Source organism: Metopolophium dirhodum, chromosome 5 (assembly GCF_019925205.1).
Source record: "Metopolophium dirhodum isolate CAU chromosome 5, ASM1992520v1, whole genome shotgun sequence".
In the NCBI taxonomy this organism is placed as follows: domain Eukaryota; kingdom Metazoa; phylum Arthropoda; class Insecta; order Hemiptera; family Aphididae; genus Metopolophium; species Metopolophium dirhodum.
Window position 1 is genome coordinate 10,968,343 of NC_083564.1, and position 26,492 is coordinate 10,994,834.

At 30.9% G+C, this 26,492-nt stretch overlaps 1 protein-coding gene across 2 annotated transcripts in view; it reads right to left on the reverse strand.

Annotated features, from left to right (window-relative positions):
- The window catches only part of LOC132944891 (AT-rich binding protein-like), a 70,940-nt gene that overhangs the window by 22,794 nt on the left and 21,654 nt on the right, over positions 1-26,492 (reverse strand). For both annotated transcript variants that reach the window (XM_061014428.1, XM_061014427.1), the window contains one exon: positions 25,269-26,099. In XM_061014428.1, the coding sequence (XP_060870411.1) occupies positions 25,279-26,058 (780 nt within the window). In that variant the 5' untranslated portion in view covers positions 26,059-26,099 and the 3' untranslated portion in view covers positions 25,269-25,278. The remainder of the gene's footprint in view (positions 1-25,268; positions 26,100-26,492) is intronic.

The following is a 26,492-nucleotide window of genomic DNA, read 5'->3' on the forward strand; positions in this document are numbered from 1 at the left end:
ATAATTGCTTGGTTTTTAGAACAAGAGAACTTTTTTAACAACTTTTCTTTAAAAAGCAGATAACATATGCCAAATATATTTTAAAACCATCTCCCAAATTATATTTCGGTCGCTAACATTCGGCTGAAAATGTACTTTGCGCGTGGGATAAATAACTGAAATTTAAAAACGAGATGTCCCGAAAATATCGTAAATTCGTAACGGTAATACTATATAGCAATAGTCGTCTTTCGGGCGGTATAGTCGGACAATTTAACCGTTCGGAAAACACCTCGGTGGCTTAAAATGGGTATTACACGACATAATACCACGGTATGGTCGATATTTGAAATACCCCTTTCTTACACCACTGTCACTCTCTCAACCCACCTCGTTATCTGGCCATAATTGGTTTTCTTGACACGAATTTCGGATTAAAAATGATAAAATAAAATACGCGCAGGGACGCTACCGTGTGCCTAGGGTTGGGGTGGGGGTTTTGGATGGAGCATTGTTAGCACAATCCCTCTTCACTTCAGTTCCCTTTTCCCTTCTTTTTTGAAACCTGCACCATTCGGATCTGAAGTAGGATGTAAAGGACCGTATATATGCGGATTCTTCAGAATTTTTTTATTTTTCCGTCGTTGTTGAAACGCGTTTTTGAGACAAGTGTATTATGTGAGAATTGAGCGCGAGGTAAAAAAAATATATATCAAAATATAATAGACGTCAAAGTGCGACAATGATTGCGGTGGGTGTATAATCTTTAATGTTTGTAAATCAAAGCTTAATTTTTCTATCAGAATGTAAACTCCGGGTTTAGCTGTAACCTTTGTGGTAATGTGTTATATTATGTACCTATATATATGCAATATTCGAAAAATATTGGAATGATCTAAGTTGTAAGATTTGCATTTTATCGTGATTGTTTCATGCTATATATTATTATATAATATATATATTGATATGCACTGTATATGTAGGAGTAATATGTATATATGTATGTCTTGGTAGATATTTGTCTAGTAAATTATGATTTTGTGTTTTATTTTTAAACTCGATTATGTTCACAATAGTTTGATCGACAGCAAAAATACCGATTTTACATATTATTTTGGCTACTAGAATGTTGTTATAGCTCGTATTTTGATGTTATCCGTGTATGAGGGAAACGAGTAACTGTGGTTACGTTATTTAGCGCTTCAACTTCCGTGGAATGCGGATTTAACTAGTATACATCCGCATGTAGTTCTTGAAAATCAAATCTCGGATTCTCAGAAGGTAGTTCATATGGATATAATACTACAATACGATATTGTATAATAATAATATTGTTCATCGCGCTGTACTTATACGTATTGTGATATTGTAATATAATATAACGTATATGACTATATGGATGTATTCAAATAATTTTAAATTAATTAGTTTGAGATCAATACAAGGCGTATCGGGATTCGAGATAACTACCTGAAGCGGACCAACAAATATATTCAATTTTAGGTAGTCATATTTCACGTGGGTGGCGCAAATGCAATCCATAATGCCTCGTATTATAATATATTATAAAAAATTAATGTTTACTTTTTTGTCCAAAAACTGAAACGATATATAGATTATAATAGATATTCGGCTTCTACAGATACTTTTAGTCGGGATATATCTAAATGCATAGGTATTATACAAATGCATAGGTATTATGCAAATTCACAGTTATTGACAAATTGGCACCAAATTGCACACAAATATTATTTGGGATCAGGACGGGTTGTAAGAGTATTAGAATAGAAGCCACGGGTAACAAATACTAGATATAAAAGGCAAAGTGTATATAGCTAAAGCTTATAGAATCAAAAAATACTCGACAAATGTTGACGATTCAAGGAAGGTTTAGATAATAGATCCAACCAGTTAGGTATTTAATATTATAGGGTGGGTTACCCGTTACTAGTACCAAATACTATAGATTAGTCTATAGTATTTGCTAGTATTAAAATCATAACCGCTTATTCGTTTTACTCCAGCTCTCAACTAAATTGACCGACCGATTTTGACGAGTCGAGTGAGGTTGTTTAGATACCTACCAAATATACTGAACCAGATAATATTTATGGATGCTTATTTCACCAGATATTAATAATATTCGTTTATTTCTGCTTCCTGTTTTAGTTCACGTAAGAAAATAAAGTTATTAATTATCTATTACTTATTATACTATCCGCCGCAGGTGGATTGCCCATCTCGATTCCATTTATTCCCAGGCGAAACCTGTGTAATGCAGCTAAATATATAATAAATTAATAACGCATAGGAATTATAATATTATGTATATACGAGCTCACAATACTACATGTATATATTGTCGCCGTTGGACTTTGTACATTCGCGTAACAAACGCTGCGAAAGGAGGTCGAACGACTATGGTTAAAACAAACGTCGAAACGACATGGTTTGGGATTGTTACTAACCTAACAACAGCGTTTCACCATTAGCGAAATGTGGTTTGTATAACGTCGACATTTTGCGAAACTCTTAAAGAAACTATTTAGAAAAAAAAATAACCTCGTTTTTCCCGAATAAACGGCATTCGAAGCGCTCTTCGAAAATACATCCCTGGTCTTTATAATGTAATATATTGCGCTAGACGTATATATTGCACATCGTCGCTTTCACAAATTATATAGTTTTATATCATTATGAATTTTTTAAGTGTTTTATTATGGTACCGTCGGTTTCCAGTAAAAAATTGAATCTAGTTTGTACTTTGGGGGGGTCAAAATTGCAAAATGTTAATAACTTTTAAAATAATAGTGAAAACAAAAAATAAATACAAACATTTGTTAAAATGTTAACTAGACGGTTTTTTTTTCATATATTGATTAACCAATAAAATAATAAAAATCATTTAAAAGTATTATAACCCTACCTTTAATTTTCACTTTTGTTATAGAGCCATTATAATATTTATAATTATATATTAATAGTAATTATTCATAAATTATTTAAATTAGTATTATATTATTATATTATAGGTATACCTACCAATATAAAAAAATGTTGATAGGATTTTGAGTGCATTTAAATTTATAAAAATAAATAATAAAGTTTACATAATATTATGAAGTAATTACTTACCATTAATTTAAAAATATGTATTATAACAATAGTTCATAGATTATTTTTATAGCTCTCCGTAGTTCATCAACTTACATATTACACGTTAGATTGTCAAAATAAAGTTTTAATAATTATTATTGATGTATATAATATTATGAATGTATATGGCCAAAAGAGATATATAGTTTACTTTATTGTTATTTTTTTTTTATCGAACAACATAGTACAATAACAATTTGAAACTTTTCCCCATTGACTTTCGATTTGTAGACAACACCGTTAGACCGTAGACAACACGACTCAACAGTTCAGCCGTTCGATTGTGGATCTCAAACACATAACATAAAATCAAAATAATATGAGGAAATCCATGACCCTCCCCCCCCCCCCAACGGAAAGGATTTGTTCTAAAATTCAGTTTTATAGGCTTGTATCAAGCAAGGGAGTTGTTTCGAATTTTTGGTCAACAATACGTAAACCGATTTACAATAAACTGAATTCACATATATAATATACGACATTTTATTGTTTAGACATCTTTGAATATGTATTTGTGTTCATTTATGATGTACGCAAATCAAGATGATAGTATTGTTCTTTTAATTTTACAGTATTCAAACGATACTCGATATATTTGTGTGTTTTAATCAAATGTTTTTCTCGACCAAAATAATTGGATTACGTTATACAAATATTGAGATAGATTTTGAAATTGTAGTTCTACATAACTAAAAAAACTAACGGAATAAACTTTTGGTTTAAAATAATAAATTTCCTTAATTTTTGTTTCTCTATAATAATGAGACTTGGAAATTCCAACCAGAGTTGGAATAAGTACATAATATTACATAATATAAGATTATATTTTTCTAACCCTGGAATACCACAGAATCATTTTCTATAAGAAATTATTATGTATGATTTTCGATTTCATAATATTCATAAGATATTTTATTTTTTGTTTTAATTCATTCGTCTCTTATTAGATGAAATACATTATTTGAATAAAAATATGAAGAGCACCTATACAATATTGTAAGACATAAAATATATCAATAGAAATTTAAAATTTAAAACAATACATATTATATTATAATTATAATATTATATATTATTATATAAATTAAAACATAAACTGTATTTTCTGTATTTACAAGATACTAGGTACAGTCATAATTGTTTATGGTTGCTTTTGATGATAAAATAGATTTATCAATCTAAATTCTACATACCAATAGCTGGACCAAGAAGCATCACAAGTGATTTGCTGTTTACTTAACTATATTTAGCTTTTAGTGTTTAGAAATATATTAGAATTTTCAATTTAACTTTTAGAATTATTGTTTTTACATATCAATGTACCATTAAAATTAAGTACCTACACATTTCAAAAATGTTTTTAATTTAATTATCAAAATAATAATAGAGAAATACATATAAATTTAAAAACCTTTTGTTAAGTTGCAACAAATTATTATCGATATTATTTTGGATAAAAAATAAAACTAGTTTATTATTTTTTAAATTAATTATGTACATAAAAGTACTTGAAATAATATTTGAAACTAATTTAGGACGTAATCAGTGTTAAAAACATATTTCCCAAAAATCAATAGACATTACACATTTTTATATCGAACTCTGTTAGTTGTTTTTTATCCTACACTCTATTGCGTTATTGAGTGCTTGTACCGAGTATACATTTATTATTATTACTTATTTGGTATATAAAATCTAATTTAGTTTGCAAGTGACAAAACCTTTTACGCCAACACTGTATTATTATATTTAATTATCGATGTAATTGTTGTGCTGTGTATTGTGCATGTGCTGTGGTTAAGTAAATAAAAAATTCATAATTATACGTGTTAAATTGTACTATAAATTGTAAAGCTTTAAAAAGATTTATTTTGTTTTTTTGGTGTAAATCAAAAACAATAACCGTAGGTACTGTTAACATTGGCATTTTATTTATTTATGATAATAATAATACAATTTTCAAAATATATTGACTCTTTTTGAGCAACATATAGAGAATATAGATATTTGACATTTTCGATTTTATTTTCTATTAATTCGATAAAAAGATTTTGACTCAACCATTACAGTGACTCGCAGTTAATATAAATAGGTATTTTCATTTTTATTTTTAAAAAAGTGAACTACTATTTATTATACAAAAATATATTTTATTAGAACAATTTAAAAAAGCTATGTAACATCCAAGAACTCCGTATAGATTGTAATTTTAATACAATTTCTCTCTTGCAGAGGTTTTATTTTTGCGGTATCTTAAATTAGTTGAACCGCGGGATTACGGTAAAAAAAATGTAAGCATGCCGCAAGCGCATCTGTTTTTGATAAAATCTACGTATAGGTACTGCAGAACAGAATGGTTTTTTTTTTCGAACAGCGCCACGGTTCAAAATGTATACATTAACAATAATCAGAATACGGGTAGCTATAGGTATAATTTTAGATTGCAAGGAGTCGAATATTTGATTGGAAATATAATTGAATATTATTTTTTAACATGAGCAAATTTATCAAGAACGCGCAGGCACGCACTGATTGCGGAGTGTTAAAAAAAAAAATCCGCAACAATACCAATTGGTTCGTCTCGCGTTTTCAGCCCCCGCAGAGTCTAAAACGAACAACCCTCTTTCGACTATACTTGGACGATATTTATATAGATGTCATACATCATATTGTCCTCCGGCTGGCGCACTACCTCGTAATAAATAGTGGCTTATTACTCAAAACGTCCGTCCTTCTCTCGCAGACACAATAAAACACGGCATATATACTATATACATATTACATATATATAAATATATAGCTTTGTCGTCGTATAATATGTTGCGCAATGAAGACCGCGTACCGTGTAATAATATATATATATTGCGTAGATGTATAATATTATACAGTCGGTAGATAAAGTTAAATAATTTCCGTTCCGAAAACCTCGTCGGGACCGCGGTGGTTCACGGTTTGAACACGATGGTAATATATTATATAAAATATTGGTGGCAGGTCACACCTCCGTCTGATATTTCCCCGTCAACGGTTACCCGTCGGGATGTTTCCCTATTGAAAAAAATGTGCGACGATAGCGACATAAAGTGGCCTAAACGGTGTAAAGATATATCAGCTGACGACGACTATAGAATGGTAACTGGAATACACCTGCAGTATATAAAAACAAACGTGTTCTTACCTATGTTTTGTATTACATATTATGTAAGTTTTATCAGTTTATTTTTTTTATCAATCATACATGATAATATTATATTGATATAGATACCAATAGATATAATAAATATGATTGGGGGACGGAGTGGCCGAGCAGATTAAGGCGTCAGTTGCGACGAACACCGGCGCCGGTTCGATGCCGCCCGTGGGTGGCATTTTTCTTCGGACAATAGTCACGGTGTCCGGAGAGAAGTGTCGCCCTCCCCCACCCAGGCATAGCAGATACCTACCACTAAAAAATCTGCCAAACCAAAACACACGTGTTTAAACTTACAGTACCCTCACCCACAGTAAAAACCACCCAATGGCCTAAGTTGCCGCGGGTTAATTTCTAAAAAAAAAATAAATAAATAAATATGATTGACCCGTTTAGATGACCAAAACCAAACAGGCTTTCGAGAACCGTCATTCATATAACTATATATTTTATATCACGTTATTCGTTATTCGTTCTTCGAATAATTTGATAGTGTTCCTTGTTTGTCACGATTATTTACAATTCATATTTTTTTTAAATAATGCATTTTAAATTAATTATTCTATTTTATATTATTATGGCTTTGGAATACGTAAGATGTTATAAAGAAAATAATTTACTAGTTTATAGTAGGATATATTTTTGACACAATCAAAAAAGATTATACGAAAAAAAGGTAAGACATACTGGAAATGTATAAAATATAATGCCGACAAGTGTCGTGGACGAGCACACACTTCAAGCAACGAATTTGTTTTCCACAAAGAAGACCATAAATCACAATCACTAGGTACCTAACCAAACGCAGTTGAAGTCGCTGTTGAGAAAATAGTAAGCAAAATAAAAGAAACAGCGCCTAGTCAAGTTGAGGTTATTCTTCATCAAATGATTACTCAAATCCCGTCATCCTCTAAAGAAATACCTGTTAATTTATCTTCAATGCCTAACCTATCCTGGCACCGGGTGTGAAAAAAATTGGTCCAAAGGCTTACACATCAAGTAAAATGCACTTCTTAATTTCACTTCCCATATAAACACGTATTATTATTGTACGCATGGTGTACGTTTAAAAACTTTGTATTCAACAATTTAATTTTTTTGTCGTTTCCAACGCTCAAAATTATCAATACAGAAGTACTTAATATTTTACTCAAGTATTTTAAAAATAAAATATTACGGTAGGTATAGCATCAAAAACATGATTATATGCCCTTTTAGGGACGGATTCTGCATTGGTGAAAGTCAGGGGGAGGTGAGCACTTATTTAAATGTACGCCACACAAATATGTAGGTATCTCGTGTATTATTAAATATTATATTTACATAGGTATATGTATAAATATCAAATAGTTGTTAAAAAGACAAATTTCGTCGCTGAAGCCCAATATGCCCAATTCCAGCTCGCCAAATCCCAATTTGCAGATAGATCTGCTGCACAATAGAAAATTATTAAACATAATAAGTCAGTAAACAGGTTATACAAAGTATATATTCGTATAATATAACTATATTATCAAATGAGACATTTTTCAACAATCATAAAAAAAAATTTAGTAGTTCGAATAATCGAATATAAAATACAAAAACTAAATATCTATGCATAAAACAATTCGTATTATATCCATCACTTGTCAACTACTTGGGAATATTAATAAAAGTTAATAAAGTCGATAAATTCAATCATTTAGAGAGAGATTTACTGTGACGTCATCGTCAGTGAACTAGAATATCGGCGAAATGGGAATTTTTCAAAATATTATAAAACCAGTAAATTTGTCGGTGAACTGGATTGTCGATGAATCGGGGGATTTAGTGAAGTAGGTAGAACCGTGTGTGATGTGTCTCTGGGTTCTTTGAAGGGAGTTTGGCTCTTCGCCTCTCCCACCTACCATCCATATGACCTGGCCTTTTAATATAACCTTTAGTAGTTTATTATTATTGCGGTCGCGGTTTCTTGTGTGAAATTTCAAACTAAATCCTATCCTGTTCTCATCTTATACCAACTACCATGTTTATATGCAGCTATATATTATACTGCAGTAAACAACTCTATAAACGTCGATGACTCTAAATCCACGACGAATCGAATATAATGTTTCGTATTCATTGAAACTGTTTGTTGCTCATATTATGTTCGTGTATTTTTTTTTTATATAGATCGTCGTATAATAATTAATAATTATAGTAATATTGTATAGTGTTGTGGTTAGTGGTTATCACTTAATAAATAAGTATTACAGTAGACCTTTTTCCACGCGTCCACAAGGTATTTTTAATTTTTTTATAATATGCAATAATTATAATTATTATTGTTGTTTTTGATTTATCTTATAATACTAGCTGCGTTACATGCAGATTCCACCCTGAAAAAAAACTAACAATTATAAAATCTTGGTGTATTTTGGTTTTAGTTTATGTTTACCGCCTTCCGGTAGCATGTCTGTGTCAGAATACATAAATGTAGATTTTAGACAGATCCAATTGAAATTGGAAATTGAATACAACGCTTGATGTTTATAGGTATAATATAATAACTTCATGAACTAATATTGGTTTAAGTTTACTTCTGACCGCGAAAATCAACAACTTTACAATAAGGCACTGTTATTATTATATTCTTAGTATAAAATAGGCTATAACTTTTATAGCACTAGCGGGCGTTGTCCAGGCCAAAGATTTGTATTTTTAATAAATATATTTGTACAAAATGTATATACTATATTTCTTCTAATTATAATATTTATATAATATGAAACAAATTGCAACCATTTAGATTGACAAAAAAACTAATTTTTTCGTATAATAAAAAAAATCATATGTGAGCTACCCTTTACCTATCTACAGCCTATATGAGTTGAAAAATCAAGCTGTATACACCCTTCGATTTTCAAATAATAATCTATTGAAATAACTTTTATTGAAAACAGTCCAGACATTATTTGAAACTGTTAACTTTAGATAAACCAACATCCAATTGTAGTTGTACCTATATCCTGATTCCGCCGGCCAAAAAATTAAAAAAAAAATTTAGATTATATAAATGTATCTTAGGTTTAGTGTATCTATGCCTAGGTACCTCAGTTCACAGATAAATTTGGTTAGCTTTGCGAACTAAATCGACCAAGGTGAACAATATTTATTTGTGGTGGATTGGGTCTTTAAAGTTTAAACATTTCTAATATCTTCAAGAACAATTCGAAATTTTCACAAAATCGGTCGAGTAATTTTTGAGAACTTGTATTATAGCTACAAATATACATTCAACTCTCATATTTGTTTTAGGATATAATTTCTTTATTCGAAGCCATAAGCGTGCGACGATTTGACGGATGCTTTTACCTCATCTGCCAGAGTAACTATAATGGCAAACATTTAAAATACTAATTTTTACTAATTGCTTAAATGGATCATCGTCGGTATTTATCGTCTAATAAATAATGACTGTCGGACCGTATACGACGTTATATAGATACAATATATTCGTCAGAGTGCGTAACCAAGGTATGTACTAAACGTATTATATTTTGTAGAAGGCCGTGGCCGATATTACGCGGACTGAGCGCGCTTATGCGCTAGAAAAACACAGAGTGCTGTCAAGAGAGAAACAACCGGAAGAAAAAAACTATCCGATGAGACGGCGGCGGCCGGCTGTTGGAAAGATATAACGACGCCGTTGTAGGCGGCATCACATTACACACGACAATATGCGTGAAAAGCGTTTGCTGCGGGAAAAGTCGTAAAAAAAAAAATATGTACACAAATAAATAGCGATAGTAAAAGCGAGAATATTGTTCGAAACGTAAAAACCGTAAAATCCGAACGCCGCCGCCGTAATGACACATTGAATTCTTCGTACACGTACGTAAACATTAAACCGCACACCGCCACAGCGATTTCCCATTTTCGTGTGCGTGTACGACAATATTATTATTATGACTTTGGCCGGTACGTCATTGTGGTGCGAGCGTAAAATAGTCTTTGCGAAAAAATAAAATAATGACTCGCACAGCAATAATAACGATGAACGTAAATAAAAAAAAAAAAAACAGATTCTGTCGGCCAAATCGGTACGTCGCCGTCTTGGGTGGGTTTAGACGGGAGCGCCATTATTGGGGGTGGCAGGGTGTACATCCTTATTTTTTCCGTATCTTATTGGCCTGCCTTACAATATATTTACAAACACTCCGATTGGGCGCAAAAAGTTAACAGCTTAAAACATAAATTATGCATACTTCCTAATAGGTATGTATTATATAATATTTATAAAACTATAATATTGTCGTTTATCAACGATATAATATTGATTAACTACGACCCGGTGAATACAAGATTGCCGAAAAACACATCCTCCGAAAAGCTTGAATATGAAATGTAATTTTCTCAATATCGATTCTGTTTGATTTCTGACGAGGATCCGATTTTTGACCAAAAAAAAAAAAAAAAACAAGATAATTTAAATTCGTGAACCGCGTTTTTGACATGTGCGTGTACGGGCGGGAACGCTCTGTTATATTTTATTTTACACTACAGTCACACACACTAATGATCACTTACTACGTACACATTTACAAAACACGCACTTACGCACCAAGAAAATCGACCATATTGAATCCCATTAAGACATTATAACGACGTTTTCACGTGTTCACGATTTTAGATATATATTATAGTTCACATATAGAGTACCTATATTATGTATTGTATTGAAGACCTCCAAGTTTATATTCGGTATTTTAATTAGGTAGGGACGAACGCAAATTTTGAAATGTGTCATCAGAGTACCAAGCTACTGTTTATTTTTCAAGTCAAGCGCTGACCTATTTACTACTATGACGAAGAAAAAAGAGGTTGTCATTTTAGAAAAAAAAATTGATCTGCTTACATTTTAACACCACTATTACAAAACTCAATGGTGCCACTAGATTTAGGAATGAAACAAATAGGGTCTGAACACAATAACTGGTGTCGGTGTCCGTTTTTGCAATTCTATATACAATTTTAAAAATTATATTTTATTAAAAGTTGCTGCCTTAATTACAATACTTTTCCACTAATCATCCGCCCAAAAAATATTTAGCAGCGAAAAAAAATAAACGAAATCCGACTACTCTACGGTGGGACGTTCTATTTTTTCCAGTAAGATATGTTTTTGTACTAAAAAGCAGACGCCCTTAAACGGATTATGAGATGTTGAGTACCGCTTTTAAACAACATTATATTATTTTATTGCAATATAATATAATATGGATATATAGAAGTGCAATAAAGCGCATATAAAATATATAAAGCCAGTCGAACCATAATGTTTTTGCAGGACGGTTGATAAAGGCGATACCAATGCATACGCGGTGTTATCTCGTAACACTACAGTTGAAGATTATGTGCAAACTTTTGAAACCATCACTCAACAGTCAACACCTAGTTTCCACTCGACACTCACTCCATCAATCGTCGTACGACTATTTGAATATAAAATAAAAAGTGATAAACCACTATTTCAATATAATGTGTAAAATATTATAGTAAATATTTATAAATATACCTCTATCACTATAAATGAACAGATTAACAAACGACAGAGGTATGTACAAGGCAACCCCCTTCGCCTCATCTGTACACGATAATATATGTATATACTTAAAAGACACGGCGATGTATAGGTATTATGATGCACCGACTTTAAATCCGCCAAAATCTCGCATAGGTCTTGAATTTCGTTATTAATTTTCGTCTCCCGTAATAAATGTATTTCGCAAGAAAACGTGAAAATGGCGGCGCATTAATCTAATCACTTTTGTGGATCGCGATGTCATTACGCCTACGCGTTATGTGCGGTCTCCGCGTTTATTATTCGCAACAGAATAATAATAATATAATACACACCCCACGTATACAATTTTATGATTTATTTTTTATTTTACACCGCCCGTGGACGGAACATAATATTTTCACGGATTTTCCGATTTTTAGTTTTACTCGGCGAACGATATTATGCAGTTTATTGCAATATACACGATATTATTATAATACTGTTGGCTTATAAAACCCACGTAATCGGCGTAAACGCTATTCGTTTTCTCATCAAACGGTGTTCCGTGTTTACAAACCGTATAGAGAGATAGTTGTTTCATAATCGATTTACGATACTGTTTTGTTGTACCTGCTTGCTATACAGTGTATAGTACGGTAATATCACATTATAGCGATTATTTAACGACAGCCATAAAATTCGCTTCGATTTATCATTATAATAATATGACATAGGTAGCTGGTAGATACGCGCATTATTTCAGAGCCGACGATAAGACAGAAAATGATAATAATAATAACAAAAGCAATAGGTTTTATAGCGTATAGCTTCTGCGCCTGCGTATGAATAAAATATATATTATAACATAGCGTTGGGAAACGATTTCATAAAATAGATGAAATTTAAATAATAATGACATTTTTTTTCCCTCTTTTTAAATAAATTTCATCGCCATTTATCCATGACACGTTAACATTTTCAAAACGGCCAGCAGCTGTGTATAATGGGCACCTAAGTACGACGGTTAAAAATTTAAAATTCAAATGACATTGGATACCACCATACCGCGGGATCTCGAACCAGTCACAGTACTACTAGTAGGTATACTGTATCATAATCGTCGTATATAATGATTTGATATTGTGTATTATTTTATTATTTTGTTCTGTTTTGTGTTTAAAATTACAATATTCACTTTTCCATTTGCGCGCGTTCAACAAGTTGTCCTTGGCGTGAAATGGTTGATATTTTTTTTCGGAAGGAAGTAGTCACCGCTGTCGTGCATGCGTAATAAATTCAATACAATATATTAATAGAAAAGTAGAAAACACCGATGCAATTTCAGTATAAAATAAATGACGCTAGAGTAGACGTTTAGACGTACCAATATTGGACAAAATTGGTCTGACCTCGTTTAGCGCCGTTCTAATAATAATAACTATAGTGTCTCTAAACGGGATAATCCATTTAGCGTAAGAAACACTCATTAATTTAAAAAATATTAACGTTTCTAAAATATTTTTATAAAAATTTTATTTTTTTACTATTTTTATCGTTATTATTTTTAAAATGTTTCCTTTTTTCACGACAACATGCATTTTTAATACTTCATTTTAAAGCGAAATATTTTTGGAGTACTTCGATAGCTACATAAATACATCAAACTCTTCGAGTAATTTTATTCGAAACTTTAAGTAATTATGATCAATAATTTATAAACTAATCGTCCAAAATGTGATTTTTATAGATCAAATACTTTAAATAATATATTCTGCTCTGGGATATGAAATCAAAAATCTATGTTGTAATTCAAAAAAGCAAAAATCTTAGAAAAAATTATAACGAAAAAACGGGAAAAATTTTGTTTTGTATCAACCAAATTTTTTTTGAAAAATATATTCTCAAAAACTTAAGTATTTTCTAAAACATAAGTGTATTGCATTACATGGATCATCCCATTTGTCATATATAATAATACCAACCAAAAAAGGCAATTCAAACTAGGCATATTTTGGACACATTCGAAATTTTTCACGATGATCTTATATTTTATATCACCGTTCGTATATTTCCAAAATCGTGTCGTGTACAATGTAGTTATATGCGTACCTAACAATGCCACACCGTGGAATGTTTACGTGGCAGCGTTCCACACAGTATAATAGTTTAAACTTTAAACTTTAAACTCCGAATCGTAATTAATTAGAGCGGTCGTATATTAGGCATATAATAGGCACTGTCTACCTTTGATTTTTTTACTGCCACGTCAATTTCACACATTAAAATTCTGAACTTTGCCGGATATTTATACACGAACGACGAACGTACAATATCGTGCTAAAATACTGTTTTTCCTGTACCGTTAATTCTTTCCAACCCACAACAACGCAAATTAGTAAATACTGCGCACAGTATCATAATATTTTCAGTTGCATACCAAACATTTATTATACACATTATGTATTATATATTTGTGTAACAATTAACAGTTTAAATATTTACCCAAGGTGTTATCTGTAACGACTGCAAGATAAAAATTGATTTAACAAGTAAATGTGGAGGGGGAAGGTATAAACATTTTAAAATGTTGGTTACAAATTTTATTCAAATTGTGTAACAATAAATAATTGGTGTGATTTTCGAATTAAAAATTTGAAAGTTGCAGGTGTGAGATGCGTAACATATCTATTTATTCAGAAATTCTATTTATAGACCGAAATTGTATTTCTGTTAATCAGAAAGTTCGTTGATTTTAATACTATATCCATAGTTAAGAAGATGTCAGCGCAGTAGTTGTTTTTTGTCTCTGACCCACGCGCAACATAGTCAAAACGCATTTATGAAGAATCATTTTTCTATGTTTTTAAGTAATCTTGGAGTAAAATTATCTATAACAAAAAAGATAGAGAATAATATTTTTAAGGGAATGACATATCGATTTGTCGAGATATTGTAACAAAACAATTTAAACATAATTTAAATTTACAACATTTTTTGTTTATTTTGAAAGTCAAATACAAAGTCAAATAACAATAAAATATAAAATCGATATGTCATTCCCTCAAAAATATTAATCTCTATCTTTTTTGGAATAGGTGATTTTACTCTAAGATTACCAAAAAACATAGATAAAATGATTCTGCGTTAATGCGTTTTGTACATGTTGCGCGTGGGTCAGAGAGAGAAAACAAATAGTGTGCTGACATCCCCTTAATACAAATTAGTCATTAAACTATTTAAATACTATCAAACCCGTAGTGTGCTTATTTAACATTGGATAGGGAAATTTGGAGGCAAATCTGTTGAATAACATGGTCTTGAAGGCCGAAGTCATGAAAGAAGAAGAAGAAGAAATGTGCTTATTAAAGTAAACCATACAATTACAATATCCATTAAATTGCTAATCACGATGAACACTGTTCAATTTATTAAGTGGTAAAAACCAAATAATAAAACCATCATTATCATAAAAATTATTATATAGTTTAATGATTAGTAATAATGACCTCGTGTATAGTCATTATTTATTTTATTAATTTTGATGACGATTATTTTATCATACGGCTCTTTTAACTGTGCCTACCGTAAATAGCTTTTACGCATTAATTAATGAACTAATTCAAAAACAATAATCATGCGCTGCAATAATGAAACTGACAGTCGTGACTTGTGGCTCGCTAAATAAAAACAATTACCTTCTAGTACAAAATACAAATATCGCCATTACAAAAATAAAACACGCCATTGTAATTACAAAAATTGTTATTAAACATCCTAAACAAATTGATTGCATTTTCGTATAAATGATAACAATTTTTACAAGATAAAAACGCTATTAATGCGTTACACTATAATATATAATATGCATTTCTATAAGAGCAAAAGTTCATATCCCATTTAACCTATTTATATTTAGTAGCAAATAGAACCTTGTTTAGGTATGAAATTATTTACCCACACGACCGCTCAACTCCATCTACCTTCAAAAAAGAGAGCAAATGTTTATTAATACTTTTAATCCGGCCAGGCTTGACTATACTTACAAAAGGCTAAAAATACTAAATACGGCGGAAGTTGTACACGACAATATATAACGTTTAAAGTTGAACCCCTAAATAATATTATATCATACCGTTTTGAAAGTGCCAAGGTTTTTTTGTCAAAAAAAGAATTCACAATTAGCTTTTTTATCGTATTTAGGTAGGTCGTATGTGGTTCCTACGTGTAAAGCACAAAAAAAATTATATCCACACCAATAATATAATAGATTATATTATAATATCTAGGAATGAGCCGACCCTAAAAAATACACTTACAGTTTCTACAGTTAAATTAGAAAAATCTACAACGTATAGGTTGTAAGTAATATTTAGTATTTAATGTAGGTACTTATATTATAGAAGTATAATATTAATAAGGGGTTTAACGTATAATAATATTATAATATCGCGAGCGTTCAAAAAAATTTAATTTACCGCAGCTTACTGTAATAAAACGGTATAAAAGATATTATATTATTTCATATAGGTATTATGTATGTGTGATATAAAATATACACTTATATGCACATGTACATAATTGCATTTTTTTTTTTCATTTATAGTGAGGCGTAGAAACAGAAAGAGCTGTTAGTTATAGAGTAGGGCCCGTTAAAAAATGTATATTACTTCGTTCAAACGTATTATTAAAATAGGCAAGTCTCGAATTACTGATGTGGTAGTATAATGCCATGGTTTGATTAAACCGTATTTACATAAATATATAATATACCTACTACCCGGTTGTAATGAATGTGATTACGAGGATAATAAGCGCGAGCCAGCAGAGGACTCTCGACCCAGTTATAGTGTTCAACGCTGGTGCAGGTGATGAGAACTACTGACAACATATTTTATACACTGCAGCATTATCGTGTCCAAATCGTCACGTTTACCATTGGTATACATTCTAACTAAATGCATTTCATAAAATAATATTATATATTTTTTCTTCTGCGAAGAGTTCAAATTATAGAGGTTCACGTCCTTTGATATTATACTAAGGACCAATATTATAATATGCGTCTTCTTCTTGCAAGTCACATAATAAACAGCGGTGTAGGTTTTAGACTTAGGAAATATAATTATACCCATACGAAATTAAATATAGTTGAATAGGAATTTATAGATTATACATGTTACGGTTTATGATAACTATATATAGTAAATTATAATAGAAATAGAAATTAATAGCTATAATATTGTAGTTTAAATGCGATTTTGTACGCATATCGAACGCTAACTGTGGTTAAGCAAAAACATAGTTTACCTAGTGTTTCTGAGTTCCCGACTAGGCCTAAAACTGCTTTTTACGAATGGATTTAATCAAAATCCGTCATCAGCATAATATTTAAAATAATTTTTTTTAATTTTTACGGCCGATTATGTTATATTTATATTTTCACACAAACGATCTGAAAATCAAATACATCCCAGGGGCGTAATTAGGGATCCATTCCCCTAACCCCCCCCCCTCCCCAAAAAAAACTTTTTTTACCGTTAACATTTTGATCAAAGTATTGATAATGACCATTCATGTTTGCTAAAAACGTATATCCCCTCCCCCAAACCAAATTCCTAATTACGCCACTGATACAGCAACACAGTACTAGTATATTAGGTATGTTATTATATATTTGTTATACTGATGTAGTGATGTTTAGAGTCAATTTTTACATTCCAATTTGATATTTTTAATTAGTTTTCGAGATCTAGTCTTATATTAGGTTGATAAAGCCGCGGTATACTGTATAGGTAAATATCGCTCACAGGTGTTGTACTTCCCGTTGTGTTATATTATGCACATATAGGTACCTGTTAATACTATATTATATTTTATTGGTTTTTATTACTTTCGCCATGATTTCCTGCAGTGCGATATTGTCAAAATACGAATACAAACAAGATCATATGAAAAATATGTAATTTTATGGAAACGAACGTCACCCAGAGTGTATAGGTACGATTGTACGGTTGTACTTATAGGCTATACCACATAATAATGGTTGACTTTTGTCGTCGGAAAGCCAATATTAAAAAATAATAAAATTATCTTATTTTATCCAAAAATCATCGATATAATAATTTGTTTATAACTTATAAAAGGTTTTTAAATGCATACGTTTATTGTTCAACATGTGTAATATTAAAAAAAAAATCTATAAATAATAATAGTACTATTATATAATATACGTATGTGGTTTTAATTGTGGAATTAAATTTTTGATCGTGTAAAACAAATTTTAAAATTTTTTTAAACGACATTATAATACTAGGTTACGGGTACCTATGACACTATGGCAGAATATTAATGAGTAATGACAAATGAGACTTATTTTAAAATAAGTTTTTTTATTTCGTACGGACTTAGTATACTATAGTTTTTTAACTGCCGATGAAGTTATAATTTATATTTTTGCGCACACCATTTGAAAACCGAATATAGCCGCATACTATACCTACTATACATAATATTATATTGTGTACGTTATAATAATATATATTTCTGTACTGTATAGTCAAATTTTACATTACTATATTTTGATATTTTAAATTAGTTTTCGACGCTTTGGTCTTATATACAGATATAGGTAAACAATCGAAATCGCGTGTGTGTTATTTTCGATTTACGTGCTCACAAATATTGTAATTCCCGTGTCTGTTCACGTTCCACATATACATATATTATACTGGTTATCATTACATTCAACATGATTTTCCGCAGTGCGATATTGTTTCGAAATACGAATACAAACAAGATAATTTGGAAATGTAATTGTATATCGGAACGAATGTCACTGATAAGTATACGAGTATTGACTTTTGCATTCGCCGGAAAGCCAATATTGAAGCGTTCTGGTGGAAAACCAATTTATGGCCACCAGAAAACTGTTTGCACCTACACGCTATTATAATACACACGATACAATATAAGATGATGCAAAATTTGATTTTTGGACCTGCTTAAAGGCCATATTTCAAAATTCTTAATATTCAATGTATAACCTAAGATGAGACACATATTTCTGTTATCTATTCAAATAACAACTACTGAAAACTATGACGTATCCAAATTAAAATTCGAACTAGTAGTTTTTGAGTTATTAAACTTTGTGTACTAAGGATAACTATGATGGGCTCGGAAGATATGGAGACTATGGTGATTTAAAAATGTTGATGATTAATATTAATCTTTCAACTTTTGTAACTTGTAAAAAGTATAATAAATATTAGTTCCAATTTTATATAATATATAATATATTGTATTTTTAAGGACTATAATATTATCCTTGGTATAACATTTAAATAACTGGGGAAAATACTCGTTTGAATTAGGGACATCAAAATTCTCAAAAACACTATCTAATAAATTATTTTGTTTATATTAAAAAAAAGTTGGCTCTCATTTGAAAAAAAAACAAATTTGTGTGCTACGGGCATAGAAAAAATCTAAACGAATGAAAATATGGTACTCGAGTAGGTATAATTAAAAATTCCAAATTTCAGAATTATTGAATAAATTAATTATTACAGGAAAAAAATATGGGGTTCAACCATCCGGTGTATAATATGTGTGTAATGTGTATTTTTGCGCGTCTTGTGCACAAGAGTGTATTACACAGTGTAGTGCAGATCATTTGTGAACGATTTAAATAAAGAATAAGGAGCCCGAGGAACCTTAAATAAATATTATAACGAATACGAAGAATACAATATATCGATAACCTGACACGGATATAACATTACTCGTTTGTGCAATATTATACACTATGCATATTATAATCGTATATTATAGGTGGCACTTGTCGTAAATCGAATAACGCGTCGGTGTGGTGTTGACGTGTTGTATTATATTATAATATTTAAATGGAAACGTTTCGGAGCTTATAATAGTTTTTAGACTTTAAATACCTACTCAGACTTCGGAGTATAGTAATAATATTATGATATACCTAACGGTAATACCGCCGACGTCGATAAAATAGAGTATAGTATGGGACATTACGTGTGTAATACCGGGAAAAAAAAACAATTTAAAGCACATTTCATAAGTTGCTGCTGCAGCGAACAATGTGTGCACAGATTGTGCGATATTTTAAAATGTATAGAATTATTTGAGTGGGAAATTAAAACATTATATATTGGCACATTGCATATTATACAGTGTGATTCACCGAGCATGCTCGTCCCCATTTTTTCCCTTTGTTATTTTATATATTTATTTATTGGTATACTGATTATTTTTGGAATTTTTAAGTGTATCGAAGCACAATGATTTCAATTATTGAAATTTCTATACCATTTAAGGCAGTGGTCTTCAATCCGCAGCCGGCCTTGTCTTCATGTAAGACCCGAAGACAGATTTTAAGAATAGCATAATACCTATACATTATGGGTTATTATAACAATATTATTAATACACGTGTTTAAAAACCTACAGTACCCTCCCCCACAGTTAAAAACCACCCAATGGCCTAAGTTGCCGTGGGTTAATTAATGAAAAAAAAACAATATTATTGATTAAACATTTAATTTTGTTGCTTATTATTATACCTATCATTTTACTGTCAAACAGCTCTCGAAATTTTTTAAAAACTATAGGCAATCCGTTACCTGGGTAGGTTATAGACCCTTAGCTGATTTAAAGATAGACCTGTGGCAATAAAAATTTATTTTTCTCAATTAGAGAACTCATCTATTTTACTATAAATTGTTAAGAAGATGATTTTTTTGTAAATTCTGATGTATATCTAAATTCTTACGTGTTGTTTCTGAGTTATTAAAATGTAGGTATGCACCTATTACCTTCTAAAGATTGTATTCCTTAAAAATGAGTTCACTAAAATATCAAATATATTATGCACGTAATATTGGATTTAATTATACTTGGACAATCTTTGCAAATATAAAATGTTGATTAACTAATATTAATGACTAAAATTCTCAAATCATCATAGCCCGAATATATCTCAAATCCATTATCATGGACAGGATATTATATTATTATCCTTAGTACCCACATAAAGGTATCTAAAAAACTGCGTCATGTTTGAATTTCGATTGATATGTACTTATTATAATATAAACATTTCAAAAATCATTTGATCAACAGATTTAGAAAGAAAAAAGATGTTACTTATTTGTAAAGAAGGAGTTGATACCACCATATAGAATACTCCATAAATGACACATATTATGTAAAAAAAAATAGGTATTTACAAATATGTAAAAATGGGAAAAATTGGGGTGAGCATGAATGGCAAATCTATACAATTATTATAATTTTTCGGTGTACCTATATAGGCTGTAGTAATACACACTGACAAGTAAAACTTTTCGATTCTTTTTAAATTATTGTTAGTCATTAAATCCTTGTATATAGGCTGTAAATGGTAGATGTGCACATATTATATTGAATAGCTATATTGTAACGAATATATTATTATAATATCCACAGTGTATATGAATACATAAACGCAAATATTTTCGCTTTTTTTCGTGGCCAACACACAAAAGCTAATACCTATTTATGTATGTATTAGCATTTTAAAGACACCGGAAAACGAACGATGAATATTAATATTATGGTTTTTTTTCTCCGAAAATCTTGAAAGATTCGAGCGGACTCAATTGGTAAAACAAAAGTTAATATATACAGTTAAATATTTATTGTTACGTTTAAAAAAACAAACCATAATATTATCATTTACATAAATGGCCTTTTCAGAATCGTTTGAATAAAAATATCAGATTTTTACTTCGAAAGAAACAAACTTGTTGCTTATTGGTACAATTAGTTTGAATATTTTAATTGATTTAATATGATACCTATAGGTACACTTTCAAAACTTATTTATTTACATTTCAAAAAAGCGATGACAAAATATATTATATTATAATACCTACTATTATTAAAAATTGATGAACCATTACTTTTATAAAAAGTAAAACTAGTTTTAATACTACTTTTATAAAAATTCAACAGGAAATTGAAAATGTTATTGAAACTGTCTTTCAAGTTTAAAAATGTATATTAAGCTTTTAAAATAAATATAATAATAATAATAAATTACTAAAAGTACACAATATATTTAATTTCAAACACTTTCCAATGCAAATTATATTTTCATATTTTAATTAAATTAAACGGTCTGATGAGGAAAAATTAATAATAGATGATCCACAATCTCGACTAAATATAATTATTAAAAGCGATTAAGACAAGCAGGCTCCTCATTCGTGAATTCGTGATACGCTTCATATAAATTAAGCACTTTCGTAAAATATATAATTAACTAAAAACGATAAATACGTGTCTTCATTAATGCGGATATTCCTTAAAAAATACATTTTTATAAACAAAAATATTTTGGTTGGATTCATTCAATCGACATGAGTAAAAAAAAAAATTGTATTTACCACTGATTTTATACAACGATTCAATAAATATATAAACTTTATTTAGTATTTATTTTTTCTTTCTGGTTTTAGAGCATTTTATACAACAATAAAAACATCATCAAAACGATTCTGACTTTAAAGCATGTCTGGTCACGACGTTTCTCGCATTTTTAGTGATTTTTGTGAAAACTATTGGGAAGTTCTCCACTATCGAGTACAATATGTGTTCAATTTCCAATCTGTAGAGGTGCCGCATAAAACTTGCTCTAAACTCTAAGCTTTTTTACTACCCACAAAAATGTGTTAACCGAAAAAAAACACACGTCATTGTAAAACCAATAGCTTCCTTGCCCAACACCGATTCTAAAAAGAAACATTAAATCCCTTAAGAATATCAATCATTGTGATTCTGAACGAAATCATTATAAAATGTGTAAACAAATTATGTTATTTAATAATTTAAAAAATATGCTTAAATACATAAATATTTTTAATATATTATAGAAAAATAAACATGATTTATTATGAAGTTGAGTATTTAAAATCGCATGTTTGATGGTTTATTCATAGAGTAAATATATTACATGATATTATAACTTAACTGTTTACAAGAATTCAAATTTAACTTGATGAGATATATACCTAATTCAATTATTCAATTTATTTTTAATGCATTTGAAAATTATAATTATTTTTGATCATTTGACGATAATACGAATTACAACTTTATTTTATATGCCCTTATTGAAAACATCAAAGTAATTAGATAGATTGGTGTGGAGGTGTTGGAACTGGACAATTTGATTTATTTTAAGTTAGATTAGAGATCAGATGATTTGTTAAACGATCCACGGTTGCAGGTTTTTTTTTACATAGAACCAGCCCGAATTTACATAATATTATATATGCATAAGGCCAATTTGGATGATTATGTTAATTTGATTTGATGCTATGGAACAAAACGCGTTCACTTAATAATTAATGTAGGGGAAATCGGAGCATGATGAGCCACCAAATATATGGCTCAAAGTAAAATAATGTTTTACTTACCAATATTTATATGGATATATATTGGTTAGTAAATTAATATTTTGCGTACGGTTTTATCAAGAGATAATATTGTATTCTTACTTCTTAGGGATGAATTAACGAATCGTGACACGGTTTTTATAGTTTTCAAATCTCAGCATATCTTTTTATATTTCAGTTTTTACTTGTAAAAAAGAACAGGTACTCCTTAAAGGTTATAATAACATAATGCGTGTAGTGGATTCGTATGGAAAAACATTTGTTGTTCAATTTACATTTATCATCAGAAAAAAAAAGAAAAGTTCAAGTTTCAATTCAATGCATTTTTGTAACTGTGAATTATACGTATTAAGTATTCTCTAAAGTTAATCTAATATCTATATTAGTTATTATGTTTTTAAATTTAAATTGTGTTTAATCATACACTACTAACGAGTTCCAAGACGGAATATTAAAATCTTGTCTATATTATATAACACAAAATAATTAGAGCTACCTATATAATATAATAAATAATGTCTGATAATGAAAAAAATGAATTCGACAAACAAACGAAAACAAACTTGGCAACAAATTTAACATAGTTTCAGTGAACATAATAATTTGAGGGGAAGAAGGGATGATAATGTGTATTATAATTTATAAGAGTCTTAACTTGTAAGTATACTTAACGATAAGTTATCAAAATCCTATAACTACAAAAATAAATGTAAAAATGATTTACAGTACTCCAGTAGGTAGCCATTGTAAAATCCACAGCATAATACTAAGTAATATTTGATTTTTCTGTTTTAGATTGTTAAAGTATTTACTTCGAAAGCAGAAAATATTATGCGAAATTCGAGCGGTGTAAGACAAACGAAAGACTTTCTTTCAAAGGAAAACCAAAAATCAAATTTCTTCTGATCTGCACATGAATTAGAATACGTATTATAGGTATAGGTATTATATTAAGTTATTATTAATAAGTCATACGATACAAATAAAGCCTAAATACAATATCATATATATATATATATATATATATATATATTTATTTATTTATAATGAATCCATCCCACAATATTTTTCACATAGGCGAAGATTAGGAAAATCAAAATGTCAATGTACGATCTACAACACATTGACCATATTATAATAAAATATATCCTTGGCCGAAAAATAAGACCCACTGTTGTAAATGGTTCATATGAAAATGTGATGTCTAATATGCACAGTACCGTATCGGGCGGGACCATTTCCCTCCAAAAAAAGAAAGGAAAATGCATTTCATTCTCCTCCACACTTTTTTTTTCAACAAGATTTGTGACTATTTGTCTTCATATTTTTAACCATATAAAAAAACTATAAAAATTCTTTATTTTAAATATTCAACTATACAGCACAATATACTTGATTTGTATTATTATATTATATAGGTACGTGTATAAATAATAATACACGTATTAAAAATTGACGATAATTTGTATAATGTATTTCGATTTACAGTTATTATAAAAGTAGTTCTAAATTATTATAAATAAATATTAATAAATAATTAATATTTGAATATATTTTATTGGTCTTTAATTTTAATTTATTCCTGTTACTACTTTACCAGTGTATAAAAATATATACTTAGCTACAAAAATTATAGGGTACCTATTCAAATTAATAAGAGTGTGACGATTTCCTTACTTAAATAATGCAAGATAGTGGACATTGGAGAAAATATGGTCCAGATTTTGTTTTGTTTTATTATTTTTTTTTTATCAAGGAAAATATTATCAGCGTAGGGTTACGCGGTATCTAATTTTTAGAGAAAAATAGCTATATGGACCCGTTTTCCAGAGACTTTTTTCAAACGGAAGTCGCGTCACGTATGACGTGTGTCGGATATCCAGAAAACTTGGCAACTCTCTGCGTGTGTTACAAAATAATATTATAAAAAACAGTAAGCGCTTACTTTGCTGTCGCTATTGACTAATCCGAAAGTCCAATGACCGGAAGCCGTCGTCAGTCCGGACCGGTTTCCGGTGTCGGACTTCAGCGACGGGCCGCCTCCGTCGCCGTCTGACCACCGCGGCCATGGCCGATCGTCTCTTACGCCGGCGGCCTGTGGACGGTGGTGGCGGGGGCGGCGGCGGTCCAAAATTGATGACCGTGCCGGGCGGCGCGTGCTTGACCGGCAGCAGTTGCACGTAGTCGCCGCGCGCCGAGTGAATGACGCCAGACGCTGCCACAGCGAACGTCTGTAACCGGGCCGATGCGGGCACGGTTACCAGTCGGGCGGCCAACAGTATGGGCACCAGCACGGCGGCTGCAACGACGCCACACCCGAGCACCAGCATGGCTATGATGACGACGACGGTGCGCCGGGTGCCGGCACCACCACCGCCGCCGACGCTGTCGTCGGCCGTCGCCGAAGAGGACGACGAAGACGACGACCTGCGGTGTTGATGGTGGTGATGGTGGTGCGGCGGAGACGCGTCCCTGCTGTGTTGGTGGTACCGGTACTGGTAATGGTGTGGTTGTTGTTGTTTTTGCTGCTGCTGCTGTTGTTGTAGTTGGTGGTGGTGATGGTTGTGGTGGTGCAGATGGGTCCGATGGCACGCGGTCGCCACGCCGCACGGCGTCGGTTCTTCCTCGCCGCTCGACGCCGACGGTGAACGGTCGTCTGTCTGCGGCAATATCGTGTACTCGAGCTCGGCCACCAGGTCACCGGCGCCATGTTGGGCGCGCACCGTCTTGAACATGCGGCGGCGGTGACGTCGAATTGCACGCGCCCCGCTGACACCTATGAGATGCACAAAACGGTTGATTTTAATTAATTATTCAAACGGGCTAAAGGCCAATAACAGGTTTAAATTTAATCAGTGGTGTTTTGGAGGGTATAAGGGGGTATACGATGTATACCAATCTACCATTTAGTGGATTAGACCATTAAGGTTAGGCCTTTTTTTTATTATTACCTATTTCATTGCATTCCTCGTCGAAAGAACTATTAATGTGGATATGGTTTATATTACATCAAATAGATTAGCAAATAATAAAGGTATAAAAAAATAAAAATATAAACATGGATTTCTCTCAAAACTAATATATTTTTTTTACGAAACTTTTGTTTAGCAAGACCGTCAGTGCTGTGCCAACTTTCATTGGCGCCCCAGGTCAATAATATTTGGCGCCC